The 22,311-nt window shown below is 40.4% G+C and overlaps 1 protein-coding gene across 5 annotated transcripts in view; it reads right to left on the bottom strand.

The window, feature by feature from the left end:
* The window catches only part of SMARCAL1 (SWI/SNF related, matrix associated, actin dependent regulator of chromatin, subfamily a like 1), a 61,686-nt gene that overhangs the window by 22,393 nt on the left and 16,982 nt on the right, over positions 1–22,311 (bottom strand). For all 5 annotated transcript variants that reach the window (XM_061609230.1, XM_061609229.1, XM_061609231.1 and 2 more), the window contains 2 exons: positions 19,218–19,283; positions 6,826–6,966 (listed from right to left, as the gene is read on the bottom strand). In XM_061609230.1, the coding sequence (XP_061465214.1) occupies positions 6,826–6,966; positions 19,218–19,283 (207 nt within the window). The remainder of the gene's footprint in view (positions 1–6,825; positions 6,967–19,217; positions 19,284–22,311) is intronic.

The raw sequence follows: 22,311 nt of genomic DNA, 5'->3' as shown, positions 1-22,311 counted from the left end.
GAGCAGGTAGGAACCTGACAGGGAGAGCCAGGGAAGGGCATCACAGTCTCCACTTAAAAGGCTTGTTGAAAGAGGAAAGTCTTCAGTAGGTGCCAAAAAGATAACAGAGATGGCATCTGTCTAATATTTAAGGGGAGGGAATTCCACAGGGTAGGTGCCACTACACTAAAGGTCCGTTTCCTCTGTTGTGCGGAGTGGACCTCCTGATAAGATGGTATCTGCAGGAGGCCCTCACCTGCAGAACACAGTGATTGACTTGGTAAGATGGTCTTTTAGGTATAAGTGGCGAGGAACATTTGGAGAAGCCTGCTAGTGATCCAAAAAATCAAATGGTGCTCTAGGCTTAGCTTTTGTGTGATAACCAATATGCAAGGGAAATTCCCCACACATCTGTCTATCCCCAGATTTTAGTCCTTGTTGCCCTTTCCTACTGTAATCATGCCCTGCCCAATCCATTCCTCATGCGCTCCTTGCCCTCTTTACTCTCTAAGGTGTCAGTATCCAAAATCTATAGCTCAAAGCTATGATGTTCCAAGTTTTCTTCTGCCATCTCAAGTATTGCTCTCATAAAAATTACATAAATTATGTTTGTGCCTACTTGGACTCACTCTTCCAAATACAGAAATACAGTGCCTTTGTTTCAGGGTTTTCTTTTTTGGAGCACAGGAATTTCCTTGCTTAGCCTGAAGACAAGGAAATATTGAGCTATATTTTTAGCAGAGGAAGGTATCTGGGCTGAAGATACTGCCTCCTAGCGGCTTGGAGTAGTAAAGCAAATAGACACCAGTGTGTGACATTTAGGGGCACACCATCTGTCTGCTTCTCAGGTATGCTAGTAATAAACAGCTCATCAGCACAAGCACCACAATTCAGTGGAATTTAGGATCATGAAAATTGTATCACCTCTCTTTCTAGTGTATGTTGCAATGGAACTTCAAGTGTATAACTTCTCAGGATTGCAATTTAGGATTGCAATTTGTTGCAAGTTGCCCACGTGACAACTTTGGGGAATGATGTTTTCCTTGTTATCGATTGCTGGTGAATGAACATCTTTTGTACTATGTATAGTTTTATTTTGACTGTTCTATGGGATCTTTGCATTTTTAATGTTGGTTACTTTTTTCAGTTAAAAGATATGAATTGACAACAACGACTTTCCTGAATTTCTAATACCCCAAGAGGGCTTTAATATGCACTTTTTGCTTGTTGCAAGTCACCAGGCAGGGAGCTATGCAGGGTTCTGCTCCAACCATTAGTTCACTCCAGTTTCTGGCTTTTGAGATTTCAGCAGGCCTGGCTCATGCACTTCCAAGGATATCTTCACATCCATAAGAATGTGGCAGTTAAATGAAAGTTGAGATCCTCAGAAAATGGAATTCCACGCCCAGGAGCACATTCTCTGCTTTTTCTGCACTCCCACAGAATTAGCTTATTCACAACCCTATTGGCAATTCTAGCTTAAATTGAACCTCAAAGCATAATCATATCAGCAAGACTCAGAGGCCTTATAAAACTGCATCTGCTAAAAACACATACATACCCTGGATCCTAGGATATCAAACATTTAAGTTTTGATACTGCTTTTTTTACTTGGGCCAAAGAAGTTACTTAGTTCCATCTTTAAGTAAATCTCCTGAACCTTTCCTAGTTGAGCATCTGTGCCAATCTATGTGCACTTTTTTGTCTTTTAATGCTCACTATTAATATCACCTGCTTGGGAAAATGGCTCCAGTACATCTATTTTTGCAAAAATTGGCTTATAAATAAGAGGTGACATTACATTTGTTGCACTTTTTATGAGCAAAAAGTACCAAGAAGTTGTGGATGGTAAACCAATAAATTAATTTCATCTTTGCTTCTTGCATCTACCAGAGATTTGTGGTTTTCTGCCATGAACCTAAATCAATTCATTTTAAAATGGAGTATTTTCTGTAGCCTTGTTTTTAAAACTGAGGTGTTCAGGTTTGAAATTTTATGTTTTGTTTAACCCAGACAATACAATTTATATTAAGAATATCTCACTTTTATTATGGCAGTTTCTACCCTTATGGATCCCAGAACAAGTTTCATCATCTTTTTGAGCAACTCAGGGCAGAATTACATATTTAAAAGAAAACACATAGTTCCAAGCATGGTATCTGCCTTGTAATGCTAATACAAAACAAGGAACATAGGTGAGGGGGAAAATCAGCAGGTGGGAAGGGAATTTTAATCCTCCCATTATCAACCAATTCTCCCATGTCATTCCTGTCCCCTCACCCCACCATCAGCAAAGCCTAGCAGTGGGAGAAACAGCTGGGAAAGAGTTTGGGGAAAGAGTTGGTGGGTGTGGAAAGCATTAAGGGCCCCCAGATGCTGAACCATGAAAGGATGGCATGGAACAAGAGAACGTACAATAGAAAGAATATAGGGAAAAGGTTAAATGAAGAAAGAACAGTAGAGAAGAGACAGTGATAACCACAATTCATGAATGGGAAGGTCACAAACTGGGGAGAGTCAATGCCCTTCCATTATAAGACTGCATCCAAGCCTGAATAAAAGAAAGATTTGAAACAAAATTAAGGACAAAATTAAAATTGTTAAGTTTGAATGTAATGGGACTTAATTCCTCAACAAAAAGTACCACCACAATTTCTGAAAAAAGAACAGGGAGATAGTATGCATATGCAGGAAATGCACTTCAAGGAGAAACGTCAACAATATCTGATAACATTATCCATTTATTTCAGTGGGTCTAAGTAAGATGAATATTACCCTTTCAGACTGAGCCAAATGTTTAAGTAAAAAATGAAAGGAACACTTTTTTATATAAAGACTTCACTTGGTTTTGAAGTTAGAACAGGAAAGACAAAGAAGGTCAATATATTATGTTTAAAAATAAAATAAAAGAAAGCTTGACATATGAGTTTAACATTAGGGAATATTTGCACATCACACATTAACCAAATGGTTAATCAGATGTTTTGATCAGATAATTAAAGATTTGTGCAGTTTTGAGGAAACTGAAAAAGTAAATGGAGGGGATGCAAGAAAAGAAACAAACATAACGTAATTATGAATGCATTGCCAAAGCAAGTATTACCCCTTGAGATGTTATAGCTTGTTGATATTTGAAGACATTATAATAATGAGCAACAAAATTAGAAGGATTATACCTTCTCTTCCATACCATACAGCTGTTATTCATAGATTTCTTTCTTTCTTGGAACATCTAATTTAGTGGCAAGTACAAAGAAAATAATAATAGCAGTGAGATCAGTATTTGACTATGCTCACGTGTTTCAGTTATTGAACCTTCTCTTAATCAGAAAGCATATTGGAGACTGAATCCTTTGTCATTTAGGAATACAGAATTAATGCGGTCATTGATATGTCCAATTCAAGAATTTTTCCTTTTGAATATTACACTTCATGTTACCTATCCAGTTATTTGGGATGCTGCAAAGGCATATTTTAAAGGAATGGATTGTTAATAAAGAAGCTTACAATAAGAAGAATAAAAACAAACTTGAAATTAGTGATTTAGGGGGAAATGCATAAAGAAATTCTAGATAATGAAATATTTGAGAAGTCAGAAAGAAGAAATTTCTTGATTTACTAATACCTTGTTATATGCCAAGCAATTTTTTTTGAAAAATCAAATTAATATAATAATAATTATTATTAAAATTCATTTATAACAGTAAGAAAGATTCCTCAGAATTCTTCAGGTTTCTCAGAAGACATAATTAATGAATTTATGAAGCATTATAACATACCAACAACAGCCATATTTAAGAATTTTTGGAGAATACATATATTCTGAAATTAACTGAAAGAAAAATATATAAAAACTGAACATTTTACAGCAGAAGTGTAGCAAGTAATTAAATCACAGATTATCACACCATATCCAAATAGCCTCAAAACTGATTTTATAAATATTTCTTTAAATGATTCTCATTAGTTCCACTAATTAATTACTGTCAAAGAACATCTGATTCATGGAACGAAGCAAGTGTGATACTGATTCCTAAGAAAGATCAAGATCCACCTCTTAGATCATTATATAGATCTATATAATAGATGTCAACACTACTGATGACATTGGGTGGTACTGAATGCTAGTCCTACTGAGTGTAGACCCACTGAAGTTAATAAACATGACTAACTTTGAACCTAAGTAGGTCTACTCTTGAGTAAGACTTCATTAAATACAACCCATGTATGCTAATCAATTTAATAAGTTAATTGGTAAGATGAACAATCCTCAACAGTACAAGGAAGATACTCAGTTTATTGAATTACTGTGAAACATAGAACATATCAACTGTCTTGTGTGTTTTTGGATGCAGAAAAAGCATGGACTGCACGGAAATAATTTTTTTTTAAATCAAGATTTGGAACAATGTTACATAAAAATATTTACAGATAACTTTAAAACGTTATATGATAAAGCCACAGTGAATATTAAAGGTCAGACGTCATAAGTTATGCATTAGAATATGGCATGCATCAAGATTTCTGCATAGTTTTAGAATCCCAGAAACCTTTACAAGCCTTCTACAAATTAATATTTTTTGTAATATCGCAAAATATATAGTAAAAAGGTAAAGGTGTCCCCGCACTTATAGCGCAAGTCGTTTCCGATTCTTAGGGTGACGTCTTGCGACGTTTACTAGGCAGACTGTTTATATGGGGTGGGATTGCCAGTTCCTCCCCCGGGCTTTCTTTACCCCCCCAGTATATGCCGGGTACTCATTTTACCGACAACGGATGGGTGGAAGGCTAAGTGGACCTCAACCCCTTTTATATAGTAAATATACAGTAATGTAATATATAGTAAAGGTATCTAAATCAGAATTCATGGACATTAATTGAGAAAAGGAGAGTAAGATTCAATTATAACAACTGGAAATTAAATAGTCAGAACATCTGATCAAATATTTGGGAATTTTTATAACTAAGAAGATGGATGATTTATTTGAAGCAAACTTTCCTCTACTAGTTGAAAGAAACTTATATACAATTCTCAACATCATAGCAGAGACATTTAGCAATGTTAGAAATGAACATATTATCTAGGTTGTTATATTTATTTTACCATTTTATATTTTGACATTTTATATACCACTTAATTACAATTGTCTTTAATACATATGATGAGAAATGTAGCAATACCAATTCCTGCAGATATTGTTAAAAGATGCCAGAAGATTATTTTTTTATAGGCAGATAAACAGCAGCTACAGCCACCATTCAAAATAAGATACAAGAAAGGAGGGGTTAAGATTTCCTAATGTACTTTATTATTGGGCAGTACAATTAAATTGTGATTAAATTGTATGACTGTTCTGATATGGTTATTCAGAAAATTGTTGAGCAGAGTGTCACGAGGATCTTGTTTAAAATGCGTTCCTTGGGCGTATACAGGGACTCATACGTGTGCAACCTTTTTAACAAAAAAGGTAATTGGTGCATCTCTGCATATGAGATAAAGTGAAAAGGCACATTAGCCCTACAGTATCATTGTTAATGTCATTATTTATAATGAAAAAGGAAAGAAAAAACATATGCAATGACTGTATGGTGTATTAGCACAAGTATATTTCCTATAAGAGCATTTAGCTATCCACACAGATTGCTGCAGAGGATTTTTTTGGCAGCAGGTAGGGGAGGCAAGGCAGGACAGCGAAGTGTGTAATAAAGGTACTCAACAGTTGCAGAAAAAGTGGGGAGCAAGTGATCCTTAGCACAGCACCATAGTGTCTTTTTTTGCTCAACTTCAGCCAAAAAAAGTTAGGGAGGAAGAGGCAAGTCTAAACTGGAGCATCCTTCCTCCTTTCTACCCATGTCTATAAACAAACAGGAAACTCGCAGCTAATCTTTTGGTGAGATGTTAGGACACTTTTCACAAATGATGTCAAACTGAAGCATTAAATCTACACATTTGAAAAAATAGCCCATGACAGATGCTATTTCCATTCAATAGCTTAATTAACTACAGCAAAACAGTCTCAAGGGATTCTGGCAAAGACCTGTGACATTCCACAGCCTACAGTCAAGAGGGGCCAGTAGCAATGAAACAAAATTGCAGGACCTTTTAAGGGCACTATTAAAGGTTAGAGTTGTGATGTTGGCCAGGATCCTTCCTGCCTCCCTAAAGGTTAAAGCCCATTTATATGTACAACAATGAACAAAAGAACTCACTTTCTGCTTTGAAGCCTAAGGCACAAATTCTGAGCAGCTGATCACGAAGCTCTAGTGCAATACTTTTGTATCTTTACAAGTTACATGAGAATTATAGGAGCGTACCTTGTTCAAGAGAAAACATGGGAATTCCAGAGCCGCTTTCCAATACCATCCTGGAAATAAATTTTACAGGTCGAGTATTGCCACCCTATGATGAATGACCATTCATTCCATTTGAAAGTATAAAGTCCCCACTGGACAAGATCACCTACGACCATGAAAAGATATGCCTTACACCAATTCAGACCCTTGCCCATCCAGCCTACTAGTGCTGCCTATAGACTAGACAGAAGCTATCCAAGGACTCAGGCAAAAGCTTGTTCCAGCGCTAATGTCTGACTAGGAGCCTTTTACCTGGCGATGCTGGAGAATTAGCACAGGATCTTACTGTCTGCAAAGTACGTGTTCTGCCCCAAGCTATGGTCAATTGTTGCAGAAATTTGCCCTTTCAAATGCAAGACTTCACTGAGAGATTGTACATTGAGTGATTTTGCTTCCCCAAGACCTATGTGATGCACAGAATGCTTTACAGCATGCAAGATGATTATTCTTAGTTCCCTGGTTCCTGCTCTGCCAGGAATATACCCAAGTTACCTGCTTAGCATCACAGTAGCGGAGCCCGAAGGCACGGAACTGAGAGAAGAAGGACGGTCTGACAGCTGCAATCTGCGTATACAGCTCTGCGGGGCGTGACATAGCAGGGGTTCCTGACAGCAAGATTACTCGTCTGGCAGCCTGGGGGAGTAAATGATGCAAAAGGTTAATTACATGGCCACCATCCCAAGCAGAGATAAGAAAACCACCTCTCTGGTTCCAAAAAGGTAGACACAGTTGACAAAACACAGCACAGCGGGTGAACCAGAGCCAGCCCTACCATTAGGCAGAGTGACACAGCTGCCTCAGGCAGCAGGTTTTGAGTGCTGTGAAAGGGCAACTAAGTGCTACCATTGCACTTTTTTCTGCCAGGGAGAGGGGGGAGAGGTGCTTCTGAGACCTTCAGGTGCCAAAATACCTCGACTGGCCTTTGGTGCTATACACCTTGACTTGATGCTGCTGCGGGTAGTGGACCCCATTTGCTGCTCCATCTCAGACAGCAAAATGTCTTGGGCTGGCCCTGGGGTGAGGTGTGAGCCAAGAAGTCCCTTGTTCAACTCTTGCCTCTGCTGTCAATTCACTAGGTAGCCTTAGGCATGCCATGCTCAACCTAAGCTCCTGCTTCTGCAATACAGAGATAATAATACTGACCTATTTAAAAGAGTTGTTGTAAGGATCACCAAAATGGCATATTTTGAGCACTCAAATAAAGTACTGCCTAAATGCTAAAACATCTTGTGAACACTTTAAAAAGACTAACAGGTTTATTGTGGCATTAGCTTTTATGGACTAGAGCCCATTTCATCAGATGGATGTAATAATATCCTCAGCTGGCAGGTATGCATATAGATATAAGGGGCGGGGGAGATGAGGCCAAATGGCCACAAAATGCAAGACGCACAGCCTATGTCTATTTTATGTGAAATATATTTTAAGTAAAATGACAAATCACAACAGCAGTAACTGGCGATAATATAATTATTTCAGTTTTGCTATATTAATTGACACTTGTAGTGATACAAGAAACCATTGTCTTGACTCAAGCCTAAATTAATAGAATCAAAACTATTAAGGTTGACAAGTCCTAATTCAGCACACTGGAGTCTCTCTTTTAAATCCTTTGATAGGGAATGGCAACTTTCAGGTTACCAGCAGAGAGTTCTGGAAGACTGAGATGTTCTCCCACTGGTTTCTGAATGTCGCCATTTCCATGTTTGCTTATTCTTTGGCACCGAGACTGACCCGTTTAACCTATGTAGAAAGAAGGAGGGTATCTGATAGCATCTATCATATCAGTAGATGAGCTCATGAGCAAAATCAGGCTAGATACCAGGAGAGCAAAAATTAGAGAAGAAAAATGCAATACCGCGAGACCAGGGAAACTGCAGAATCACTGGTTCTGAACCTCTTCCATGGATGCTTGAGCCCAGGGAACCATGCCATTGATGGGGAGTTGGAGTAGATGTCCACTGAAGTATTGAACTAGTCTTAATTCAAATCTCAAGGGACAGGATTATATCGAACAGGTCAATGCTACTAGCAGAAGTAAGGGTGCCAGTAGCAGTCAGCAGGGCAGGGCTGCGGTTTTTACCTGGCTTTCCAACGTGGAGGTTGCTGCCAGTGAACCAGAAGGAAGAGGAACAAGGAGACAGGGAAGTCGGAATGGTGAAGGTGCAGCGGCAAGAGTGTTGGATTGGCTCTGCTGATGCATCCACACCACACTACACCACCGTATCCCTATCCCTCTCGGTAACCAACAGCAACCCAGGCATTGTGTAAGAAGCCAGGTAAGCTGTGCAGCTGCACCTCGCCAACCACTACTGGGTGCCAAGAGTATCAGTGGCACAATTTCTTCAAGAAGAATGTTTGATTACAATAAAAGGTAATACTGACAAGCCACTTCAGAAAAGAGAAATTCAAGAATTAGATACATATTCAAATGCAGATCTAGTGATACAACAGTCTAACCTTTGCACAAGATATCCAACAGCTTCAAAGTGGACGAGAAAGGATGGAGAACATACCAGAAAATAAAAATGATTTAACATGCAGAAGTGCCTAATTTTCATACAATGATTTACTGGATTTTTAATGATTTTCACAGCATGTGATCTCCGGTACACTGTCTGACGTGTTTTGCATTAGGGCTATTATTTAAATGCTCATTGGGCTGGATATACAATTATAACCATCCTCCCGATTCCTTCTTATTCTGCCCTTGTCGGCTATTTAACATTTAAAGTGTGTGTTGCCCTGCCTGACACAAAATGGAAATATCTGGTGGTAATTTCAATGTAGAAGCCTTTGCTTCTGAACGAAATGGGACTGGAGGGGACACAGCACCTGTAAGTTTTTGCAAATTTCATTCTGTCATAAAACAGCATTACAACTCATGCCCATTCTAACATTGGAATAAGCCTAAGGTTAGGATCTAACTAAATACTGTATCACTGCTGCAAATAATCTAAAGCATACCCATCAATCCTGGGGCATTCAAACTACATCCAAAAGTGAACTGTTTCAAAATGGCAATGTTTTGACTTTAGGCAGTAGCAGACTTCCACCCTTTAGGAAAACAAAGGTTTCATAAGCTCTTAAGCAGAAAGGAAGAAGCCTAGAAGACCTTAAGCACTAGAAGATTTTTACAATTATTTATTCCTCAAAAGCAAGCTGATGCATATAGCATCCCAATTTCCAGAGAATTAAAAAAAGGAGGGGGTGGGGAGATACTGCCAGATCATTATTGCAGAAGCTGCAGTTCCAACTCATACCTGATCTTAAGGGTCCACTCAGGCTAATCTGAAAATTTTGTAGCTCATATTTCTTGATCCATATTATGGATTCAAAAAGTGCCAAAGATGCAACCCCAACACAAGCAGCAACAGCCTTTTCGCCCTATTTCGAATTTACCATTCTTGGGCAAGATCATTGAGCGAGTGGTGGCAAATCAGCTGTCAGCACACTTGGAGGAAGTGGATTATTTGGATCCATACCAATCGGGTTTCAGGACTGGACATGGTACTGAAACAGCCTTGGTCGCTTTGGTTGATGATATGAGGAGGGCTATGGATAGGGGAGAATTCACCTTCCTTGTCCTCCTGGATCTCTCAGCGGCTTTTGATACCGTTGACCACGGTATCCTGTTAGATCGCCTGGGAGGGTTGGGAATAGGAGGCACTGTTTTACAGTGGTTCCGTTCCTTTCTCTCTGACAGGCATCAACAGGTAGCATTGGGGGATGAGATTTCAGACCCTTGGCCTCTCACTTGTGGAGTGCCACAGGGTTCTATTCTCTCTCCCATGCTATTTAACATCTATTTAAAACCGCTGGATGGTATCATCAGGAGATTTGGGCTGCGGTGTCACCAATATGCTGATGACACGCAGCTCTATCTCTCGTTTAAATCTTCACCGGAGTTGGCTGTAGAGACCTTGTCCAAGTGCCTGGAATCCGTGAGTGGATGGATGGGAAGAAACAGGCTGAAGCTCAATCCTGATAAAACCGAGGTACTGCTTGTGGGTGACAGGGGAAAGTTGGGTATTGTTGACCTGGAACTCAATGGGGTAAGATTGCCCCTGAAGGATCAGGTCCGCAGCCTCGGGGTTATTCTTGACTCCAAGCTGTCCATGGAGGCTCAGATTTCGGCAGTGAGCCGGGCAGCTTGGTATCAGTTACACCTGATACGGAGGCTGCAACCCTACCTCCCTGCTCATCAGCTCCCACTGGTAGTGCATGCACTGGTCACCTCTCGACTGGACTACTGCAATGCGCTCTACGTGGGGCTACCCTTGAAAACGACCCGGAAACTACAGCTGGTACAAAATGCGGCGGCCCGTTTACTTACAAATAGCCGCCGCCATGATCACATTACGCCAGTGTTAGTTCATCTACACTGGCTTCCAGTTGCTTTCCGGGCCCAATTCAAGGTGTTGGTATTAACCTTTAAAGCCCTATACGGTCTCGGCCCAGTTTACCTGAAGGAGCACCTCCAGTACCACCAACTTAGCCGCCTGACTAGATCAGCCACGCAAGGCCTTCTCTCAGTACCACCAACGAAAACAGCTAGGTTGGTGGGAACTAGGGAGAGGGCATTTTCAGTGGCGGCCCCCACTCTCTGGAACTCCCTCCCGTTCGATCTTCGACATGCCCCTTCCCTGGATGCATTCCGCCGAGCATCAAAAACCTGGCTCTTTGGACAGGCCTTCGGGACCTCCGGGGTGGGCTAAGCTTTTATCACTATTACTGAACGCCCGTTGTTTACATACTGTTTTATGCTGTAATTTAATCCTTTATTGTCGACTGTATTGTATTGCTATGTATTTTAAATCGTATTTTAAATTGTATTTTACTGGAATTTAATTGTGTACGTCGCCTAGAGTGGCCTTGGCCAGATAGGCGACACAAAAATTAAATTATTATTATTATTATTATTATTATTATTATTTTGTGCAGAATTGAGGTTACCAAATTAGATATGCAAGGTACGTTTCTATGAATAACTACTTTTGAAAACTCACAGAATTTCAAACTTCACCTCCATGTTTTATACATGGGCCTACTTGAAGATTCCATACATTACTAGCTTAAAGTCATTTCCTCAAGAATTTGTATTATGAGCAAAAAATGGATTTTAAGAAATGCTACTTTATCTTAAGAAGCGATCAATGTGTGATATTAAAGATTAAGGCAAATCTTTTAATATTATAATGATGCCTTCTTTTTTCTCAAATATATTATATTCAGACATGCTCTTCAACAGAATTATACAGCCACAAGAGTGGCTGTATACTATAGCCCATGATGATTTTTCACATTCCGCAATGTTAAATTGAAAATATCCCCCATGCCATTCTGCTGCTTCCCATAAGCTCATTTCAAAACAAAACCTTACAAAACGTATGGTCCTGAACTCAGAAACGCTTCCTTAACAACCGTCTAAGGATTCACAGTGATACACAAAACACTCAGAGAGAATTGAGAGTTCAAAGTGTAAAACAAGAGACAAAAAATTCAGACCCTTGTTGGACTTTTTTCTGTTGGTGGTCTCATAATTTGCTGAAATTAATTAAAAATCAGGATGTACATAGAGTATCTGGAATCCTATTACTGACCTTGTCCCTTATTCGTGACAGTCATCTTCTACAGTTTAAAAATTAAAAAAATGCCTGGCTGATTTTTAATTAATTTAAGAAATTTAACATTGAAGTCAATGATAAGCACAGGCATGCTCAGTAAGAACCAACTGTCTGTGTTCTAAAAGCCTGGCTCACAACTGTTTGGCTTGGCTAATCGGGACCACACCCACGCCAGACCTTTATTTCGCTTTAGACAGTCATGACTTCCCCCAAAGAATCCTGGAAAGTGTAGCTTGTGAAGGGTGCTGAGAGTTGTTAGGAGACTCCTATTCCCCTGACATAAGTCCATGGGCCAGAGTGATTTAACAGTCAGCCCCTCTTCATGAGATTGTAGCTCTGTGAGGGGAAGAGGATGTCTCCTAGCAACTCTCAGCACCCTTCACTAACTACACTTCCCAGGATTGTTTGAGGGAAGCCATGACTATCTAAAGTGAAATAAAGGTCTGGTGGGGATGTGGCCAGGGACAGCTCTGGTTTAAATTTGGGTGGGAGACTACATATGCTGTAGAATAAAAAGGTGGGGGAACCCTGAAAAACAATGTTATTGTTCACAATGTTTTCCTATTGGAAAGGGGCTTTCCCTATGCCCAGTTCCTACCCACCCAGTCTCCTCCCCTCCCCCTCCCCCTTTCTCCCAACCCAACCCTACTCCACTTCTCTCCCCCTTCTCCCTTCCTGTCCCTCCCCCAGGTCAGTTTCACCTATCCTAAGTATTATTGTACAGGAGTAAATACCACTGAACTCAAAAAGCATGCAAATGATCAAACCTGCCCTCCTGTCCTCCACCCTCTTATCCCCTTCCTCTTGCCCCTCCACTCCCCTTCTATCACCCATCCTGCCCTTTCCCCTCCCCCTTCCCTCTCCTCTCCCTCCCCCCCCACGGTCAGTTTTACCTATCCTAAGCATGATTGCATGGGAGTAAATCCCATTGAACTCAGTAAGCATGCAAATGATCAAACCTGCCCTCCCCTCCTCCTCCCTCCTGCTCCTCCCCTTCCCTTCCCATTCCCCCCACCCCCTCCAATACCCTCCCCCTCCTTCCTCTCTTCTCTCCTCTCCTATCCACCCTTCCCTGTGGTCAGTTTCACCTATGCTAAGCATGACTGCAGAGGAGTAAATCCCACTGAACTCAATAAGCATGTAAATGATCAATCTATTCTCAGTAAACTTGCACAGCATCCCATTTCTTACCTTCCGGATTAAAAAGCAGAGGAATTCACTAATAGGCAAAAAAACCACCCTGAGATGTTGTACTGCCCTACAAATTTGTCAAATTACCAACACAATTTGGGTTGGTCTTGCACAGTCCAATCCACTTCCTGCGTAGCTTGGAAGAATTTGGTAATATCTGCCTCTGAGCATATGGTGAGTGGTGGCAACGCCTGCAATCAGCCCAAATAACGGAAACAAGACATGTGCTGTGCTGATCTTGTTTTAGCAGGAAGGAAGCAACAATATTAAGACAGATGATATAATTCACTTTAAATAAGTTTGATTTACTTTGCAATTTTAGTGAAGCATTTTCTTTTGCTTCTGTTTCTGTGAATATGTGAAATACAATACCACGTTGCATAATTTACACTAAAAAAACTCCAAAAACAATTGTGGAATAATAGCATATTCTACAGAATAGTCGCCAATGGACATGAGCAGTGTCTCAGTCTGCACAAGATCAAACAGTGGGAGGTGAAAAATAATCTAGCAAATTCTAGGTGTGCTCTATGCTTTTAATTGACCATGTCCACCCTTCCTTAAGTGAGTAGTTTAAGCATAGCAGGCTGAACACTTGGGCAGGCCAAGTTTGTTTTTTCCAACAGCTAGATTCATTGCTTAAGTAGCAATATACTGTAATCAGTCTGCTTTTACATCAAACTCCAATTTCATATTCAATTATTATAATATTTTTGTATTTTACATTTAATATTTGTATTTTAGTATATTGTATTTTAACATTTAGCATTTTTGGTGTGTTTTGAATCCTATATGTGGTTTAATTGTATATTGATGTTTTATTCTGTTGTGAACCGCCCAGAGAGCTTCGGCTATGGGGCGGTATAGAAATTTAATAAATAAATAAACTGTTAATGCACCCAACATATAAATAGAACATAACCTCCACTCTGAAACACAAAAGGCTGTCTTCACCATCATATAACATTGTCCAATAAAAAGGCTTTGAAATTAATAAATAATAAATTTGACACAGATTTCTGGGATGAATAATGAAATATAATTTTCTAGGTTAGACTCTCTGTAGAAACAGTAGTAACACAGGAAAGAAGCAAAGCAAGAAGAACATCAACAAACATACAAAAATGTGATTCTCCATCTTTGGAGATGTAGTCCTGATTGCAGGTGTTGCCACCACTCACCATATGCTCAGAGGCACGTTACCAAATTCTTCCAAGCTACGCAGGAAGTGGATTGGACTGTGAAAGACCAACCCAAATTGTATTTGCATTTTTACAAATTTGTAGGGTAGTACAATATCTCAGAGAGGAGGTCAGATCTCCTGCTCCCCTGGTGCATTCACTATAGCTGCCCAATTTCCCTGATTTTTAAAGTTTGATAGAAATATCTGTGGGCTATATGTATGTTCTTAAACTGCAAGGTTTTTTTTGCCTATTAGTGAATATTAACTAAAGGGTTCCTTTTTAATCCATTATTGATTATATATCCTTCATCCAAGCCACCTTAAGGATTTTCACAATACATATCAGAAAAACAAATTTATGAGGTATGTGTTAAACACTCATGGAAGAGTAACTATCAGCTTTGGGATAAATCAGTTTAACTGGTGGCTACTAACATATCAATTTTTATAACAAATAAAGACAGATCATTATTCTTCAAGGCAACTTCATTTGGAAATATTACTCTGATTCTGTGATTGGAATTTATTTATATCCTAAGATGCTCAAAATATCAAACACTTTGGAACAATTAATTATGTATTCATTTTGTTTTTATTCAGCAAAGCACTTAAATGCTCAAATGTGTATTACGGTTAACCTTTTTGAACTTATTTCATACATGCTGCTGTAAAGTGAACATGTACTAGGAAATCAAAAGTGCCCAATTTTGTCCAAAAGTGAGAAAATACAGTCAATCTGCATCATAGGTCAGTAAAAAGTGCACAATTAAAAAAGAGCACAATTAAAAACTCAACATATATGTTCCACATGGCAGCCTGGTGTCGAGTCAACTGAAGACATTTTCTTTTTGGCCCACTCTTTTTTCATGCAAAAACTGGAAATGCTACAACACAAAACACCAACAAGCCTGTAATATTGTGACATTTACAGCTGTCGGAAGTGTCCACCCAGGTGCCTTGAGTATTAACATTCAAATAGTTTAATAAAAGAATATTACAGCACTCTTTTTAAAGAAGGGTTCCAAGTTTAGAATGCACGAAAGTTGGATTAGAGTAAGTAATGCCTACGAGAACCCTATTGCATGCTTTGCTGGGTGATAACAGCACAGCACGGGACTGGGGGCAACACTGGCACAATGGCCTGGAGTGGGCGGGGAAAAGGTAAGAAGAGTCCTGCTGAATCAGGCCAATGGCCCATCTTGTCCAGCATGCCCAGGGGAAGCCCCCCAGAAGGACCTCAGTGAGACCAACAGCACTGTCCCCACATGTGATTCCCAGCAACTGGCATTCAGAGGTTTACCACCTCTGACAGTGGAGGTAGAACATAGCCATCATGGCTAGTAGCCACTGATTGCCTTATCCTCCATGAATTTGTCTAATTCTCTTTTAAAGCCATCATGTTGGCGGCCATCACTGCCTCTTGTGGGAGCAAATTTCACAGTTTAACTATGTGTTGTGTGAAGTACTTTCTTTTCTGCTCTAGTGCTTGGAAGTGTTCTTCTCTACTTGACTACAGCAATAGCCACTGTCATATTACTACAATGCTAACAAGCAAGAGCTGTAGCACAATAGTAGATAATATGCTCCACTCCAGCTAAAAGAATCTCAGGTGGCACAGACGGGGAACCTGAGAGTGCTGCTATCTATCATTGGCATAGACCAGGGCCGGTGAACTTCTGGCCCATGGGCCACTTGGCCTGCCAGACCTTCCCATTTGGCCCGTGAAACCATTTTGGGGAAGCCCTGCCCACCTGCCCTACATCCGACATCATACATGATGTCAGGTGGGAGCAGGTAAGGGCAGGGCTTCATAGAAACATTCAGGAGCTTAAAGTAAGCCTCCAATTGTTCCGTTGCACAAGGCATGCTCCTACTGCCCATCAGCTGATGAGCAGTGGGAGCACACTATGCTCCAGGAGAAGGAAGCAGTTTCCGTTGTAGCCACTATTATAATGGAGGGGGGGATCTCCATTTTAGTAGTGGTTCCAATGGAAACTGCTTCTCCCTCCCAGTGCTGTTCTTTGAACTGGAGGTTTAAAGAGCAGTGTTGGGCTGTTTGCAAAAGGGCTTTCAAGCAGCTCCACTCTATGCTTTAAAGTTCTGACAATCAGGGCTTGAAAGCACCGCATGACCTGACATCATATTGTTACCAGTTTTGGCCTACCAGGGGTGGGGAGAAAAAGATCTGGCCCACCGGTCAAACAAAGGTTTCCCACCCTTGGCCTACACAAACCAAGGTTTCAACTGCATATAAGGAAGCTTCATATGTTTGTGGGGGGGGGGTTTAGAAGTGAGAAGGATAGGTCTATCTGTCTGCCAGGATGCCTAACATGAACCTCCATGTTCAGAGGCATTGTACTTATGAATGATGGGTGCTGGAGATGAACTTCAGAGAAGAGCTGTTGCCTTCATACCCTACTTGGTAACTGTCCCAGAATGATCTGGTTGGCCACTCCAGGAAGTGAAATGCTGAATCTGATGGGTGTCGGTCCTATCCAGCAGGGGTCATCTCATGCTCTTATGAGTCCTGTTCAAGTACAGGTTAGGAGTATTCTCAACCACTTAACACTAGCACAATCCTGGAGCAGCAAGAAGGCATAGAAAGAGTGCAGAGAGGGGAATTAAGAGTGATAAGGTGCTATACCATTTGCAACAAAGGTTCCAAGTGAACTGCCCATCCCACAATTTCAGGGGGAAATTCTAAAAGGTGGTAGAAAATCACAAGGATTGTGCAACTGGAACAGCCTTTCTGCATGATGACACAAAGCAAGCCCTAGCTCCTTTGTGCAACTCTCTTGACAAAGCCCAATCAAGTACCATGACCATGACACACCAATGGCCACATAATAGACGGGGGTGGAGGTTAGATTTGTTACAAGGAGTTCTTGTTTTTCCACTTTTTAAATGTGAGAAGCACACAACCACACAGTAAAAGTCTCACAAACTCATTGTGCAGCAGAATTGCTGTTTGCACAATGAGGGAATGCACAGCCAGCAAATAAATAAGCAATGTCCACAAATTACAGTATGGGCATGGAGGAAGGAGTTGTGTTGCTCATCATGAATGATATCAGACAACAGGTGCACCTCTACTTTCCAGAAAGTGTTCACAATTGCAGAGACAAGCATTGTCTGGGGAAGGATTGCCCCCTTGTCAGTTACAGAGTATTGCAAGTTGAAGTGCTGAGAAACACAGTACTCCTGAAACAGAAGCACAAGAGGAGATGTGTGGAGTGGCCACAACGAACTTGCATTTACTGCACAAAATCATCTAAGTTGGAAAACATGACTGGGGATAACTTTGCACTGCAATGCCACATCTGTGAGGTTACCTTTTTGATTAATAATCTGATTGTCAGAATGTACTGTCATATTTGGAAGTGCCAATCACACCAAATGTCTATGTAACCTCTCACCCCAGATACTTCAGACAGAATACACCCATCTCTGATCATTAAACTCACTTTCAGGAAGCAACAACTGGAAGAATATTTGATACAGCTTGCTCCCAGATAACAATCTTGGGCTCCTTTCCACTTGGCCATAGCACCATAATGGAACAGGGACTAGAGATGTGAAGGCCCATAAAAAAACAGGAATGAACATGTTCCTCCCCTCCCCCAGATTTCTTTTTTTTAATTTTACCAAAAAAAAATGAAATTTTTGGAACACTGAGAAAGCTCTTATGAAATATTTTCTCTTTTGGAATGAATGAAATGCTTTTTAAAGACAAGGCTTTACTCACTCAAAATGTGCGATATGAAGATTTTTTATGTAAGACAATCTACGGCATTAGATAACGATAATTCCTGTCTATACTGTAGACATATACTAATTTAAGTCCAAGATGCATTTCTGCACCTCAAGGGTGTTGCCATCTTCATGAGAGGAACACAAAAGGCCTTTGTAGCTTGTATGAACTGCTGCTTCTCTTCTTCTGGTGAACTTTGATCTTGTTTGGAGATTTTAGAAGCAGTATCCTATGTCTGCTGACCTTCTGACCTGTCCTCTCCCTTCTGCTTGATCTTTTCAGCTGTCCTCTCAAACAACTTTGACATGGACAGCATGCTATAGACTATACTATTTAACAGTTCAATGTTGTGATGAAGTTTAACATTCAAATATGCTGCTAGTCCTTAATATTGTGGCTATATGGGACTGTTTCTATCCAAATTACTACTACTACAACATTTGCAATCTTTTTTCCCCTTCTTAGGTGGCAAAAATTAAGACATATGCCCTTAGGTAGCACACAGAGTTTACAGCTCTCCTCCTCTCTCTAGTATTGGATACATTTGCTATTTTGCTTATACAAAAACTAAGGCAGTTATACTTTTGAGGCTGAAATCCTAACTGTGCTTACCTAGGAAAAAGCTCCACAAAACAGAGTAGATCTTACTTCTGAGTAAACATGCATAGGATTGCTCAGTAAATATCATCAATATGACAAATAGTACACTTTTATATTCCAACTAATGAGTTTAGGTTTGATAAAAAAGAAAGTACTGCATGTATTTTAACACACACAAATCCCAAACTCCAGATTTTTTTCCATGGCTCCAAAATGTCCGAAAATTGTATATCTCTGGCACATCAATCAACTGGGAATTAGGAAAAAAACTATTTATGTATACACTGCTTTGACTGTGGCAGAACTGACAGGGTTTGACTGTAGGAGATTTAAGAGCAGGGTCCATTTCATTATGTCTCTCATTATGGGATTTCTTATGACTCCCAGCTTGTCATTACAGCTCTAGTAGTGGCCTAGCAAAATTCTTTTGGCCTTCCAATCAGTTTCTACCACTCTTGCCATACTCCAGGCATCTTGAATACATGGCACCTAAAAGTCAAACACCCCTTTTTGAAAACCCTGGCACACTCACCTTCAGAAGAGGCATTGCAGCCTGGCATCGAGCAGTTTTCCCATTCTTAAGAAAATGGGATTCATCCTGAAATAGGAGCAGTGGAGAGAATGTGAAATCTTGAGCCACAGCCAAGCAACCAAAAGCAATTAAATAGCATTCCTCCAATCTTGGGTCCCCAGATATTGTAGGACTACAAGCCCCATCAACCCCAGACAGCATGGCCAATGGTCAAGGATTATAGGAGTTGTAGTCCGACAACATCTGAGGACCTAAAGGTTTAAGTAGCCCTGATATTTTGCATGTATTATCCTTGATAAGGTTGTTAAGCAGAGGAACAGGACATTGATAGGCACAGCAACAGCAACAGCAACAACATGGATACCAAACCTGCACAACACAGGATAGGATTGCTTGCTTGAAATGGAACATGACTGAGAAAGATCATAACAAGGTTGTGTTTTCCTATCAACAATCATAGCCAAGCAAATGGAGGGTGGATGGGGAAGAAACAATTTCACTATTAATATTCTTTTGCCATTACATATCCTCCTCTTAAACACAGATAATTGTGCATCTGCACGGTGCTGACTCCCCCAAACAGAAGGGTTAATGAAAACTATCAGAAAGGAAGAAATCTAATTAGGAACCAACTGGTTTGCTGTTACAGGCTCACCAGGTAGATAATAAACCTTCCATTTGAGATTTCCTTTCCTGGAATGAGCTATATCTCCATTGCTATTACAACACTGAGCTTCAGGACATTGAAGGAACTGGCACCCTCCCAGGGAATATGCTCATCTTGTTGTACTTGGGCGAATAAGCAGCCATGCACAGAGAGGATAATATGACCCCCTTCAACAGTAAGACACTGCTTTCTCAATTGCGGTTAGCAATAAGGTTATGCTAATAACAGCCACCAGCAGCGGGAGGATTGAAGAAAGAAGTGGGGAATCACAATACCCTGTGGGAGCTATTTGATATAAAACACAGGACCTGAATTCTACAATATACCCAGGGGAAGAACATGAACAAGGACCAGACATCACATTACGTGGGAGATCCATGATCACTTTGTCCCCATTATTTTTTATTGAAATACAGCCACCAGGGCTGGGGGGCAGGATGACATGGGAGTTTTGCCCTTCCCACCACACCATTTTTATCAATCAAAATTACACACGTACACACAGAGCTGTTGTTTGCCCCAATGGACGAAACACTAAAGGTGTCTTTTACCCTATAGAGCAAACAGCAGCCTGGAAGAGCCAATGCACTTAGGACAAATGACCCACTCATACTGGTGCTTCCAAGAAACTGATAACTTCACTGCTGCGTAATCATCATCATCAGGGAATCCAGCCACAGATCTCCCACAAAAAGCACAGTATAGTTAGTACCTGTGACGTGGGGAAGAAAATTTTCCAAACTGAAACTTTTTCCAGAAAAAAAATTCCAGTGCTTTATTTTTCCATGGAAAATAATGTTCCATTTCATAAGTTCATTAGTAGTTAATGAACTAAGGTGAGCTTGACAGTTTCAAAGGGTGGCATTCAACTAAATAATTGCATGAGTAGAATAACTTCTGCTTGCTTTCCCCACCATGCGCACCCTGCACCATCTCCAAATCTGCTCCAAAGGGTTGGGGAAAGGGGCAGGGGAGAAAGGAGAGAACATTCCATTGTGCAAGGAGAAAACCTTGCTCTGACCAAACTTTTGCCTTAGCACTATGCTGAATACAACCCAAAGGTTTTAGCTGTGTTTACTAAATAGAGGTAAAATAAATATGCTAAATTAAATCACTCTCTAGAGCATCAGAAAATTTCTAATGCAAATGACCCTAATTTGCATAGGATTTCCTCCCTCAATTCAAAGTTTTCTGGAAAACCCACATTACTTGCTATGGCTAATGAAAGATTGCCTCACAAACTGAAGCTAGTTGAAAATGGAAACAGATGCTTCTGATTTCTTCCTTGCAGCTGCACCAGAGGGAGGAAGTAGAATGGAGAGTGATTTAAAATTACATCCAGCCCATGTCTTCCACTCCAAATCAGATATGCTACCCAAAGCAACAGGGAAAGGGAAAGAGATCATTCCTAAGTTCCACACACAAAATGAAAACTAAACAATCCATGATTATTGCACAACTTCACCTTGTCACAACTTCCCACCTCAATGCCATTTATCTTTGTTCCACCCTTTCCCCCATTTTATCCTCACAACAACCTTGAGAGGTAGACTAGGTTGAGATATAGTGGTTGGGCCCCAAGTCACCCAGCATGCCTCAAAGCCAAGTGAGGATTTGAACTGGGGTTTCCTAGTCTTAGTCCATGTCCACTCTAACCACTACACCACTCTCTCTACATGAATACCCCCAGCAGACCTTTTTAGACTTTGCAGGCCAGTCACCATATAGACAACCAAGTGTTAGATTAACCTCTAACACCCTGACAAGCAATTCAACACCAGTACAAAGGATTCCTCAGGGACACTGTTCCTGAAGAGTAAAAGCTAACAACTTGATATCTACATTTTTAACTGTGACGATGAGATTTAAGAAGCTGCTTGAATTCTGGACCTTAACTGATGCAGGTGCTTTGGGTATCTACTGACCTCTCTCTACATCAGATGCATTTAACTATGCAGAAAAATCCTTGGCAGTGATTCAGTATGCATTTACTTGAAAGTGAAAACGTCAAAATAAATGTAGAGAGTTGAAATGTCAGAAATGTGAGCCATAATGACTTCAATACGGGACTCTAAAAAATAATAATAAAAACTGGGTCTCTAGAGCAGGCTTAAAGAAATGTAGCTATACTGGCCCAGTTCAGGCATAATGTTAAACTTTGATTTAGGGTTATGAGAAAGAGCTGCACTGAGTCTCACACTCTCCCTTTCCTTTGTGTATAAGAGTACAGGAAGATTGAAAGCTTCCACTTTTGGGTTTGAATAAACCATAGTTTCCTGTTACATGCCTGGTCTGAGAAAACTGCTGTTTGTTCTAGAGCTGCGCGCAAATGGCCTCTTCAAATTCTCCACTGTCTTTGTGTGCAGAGAAATTAGGGAGATGATCTCACTGAATATCTCCAGGGAGAGAAGAAAGTCTCCAACAGCT

This window comes from Rhineura floridana, chromosome 2 (assembly GCF_030035675.1).
Source record: "Rhineura floridana isolate rRhiFlo1 chromosome 2, rRhiFlo1.hap2, whole genome shotgun sequence".
NCBI lineage: Eukaryota > Metazoa > Chordata > Lepidosauria > Squamata > Rhineuridae > Rhineura > Rhineura floridana.
This window is presented reverse-complemented; position numbering and strand designations above follow the sequence as displayed.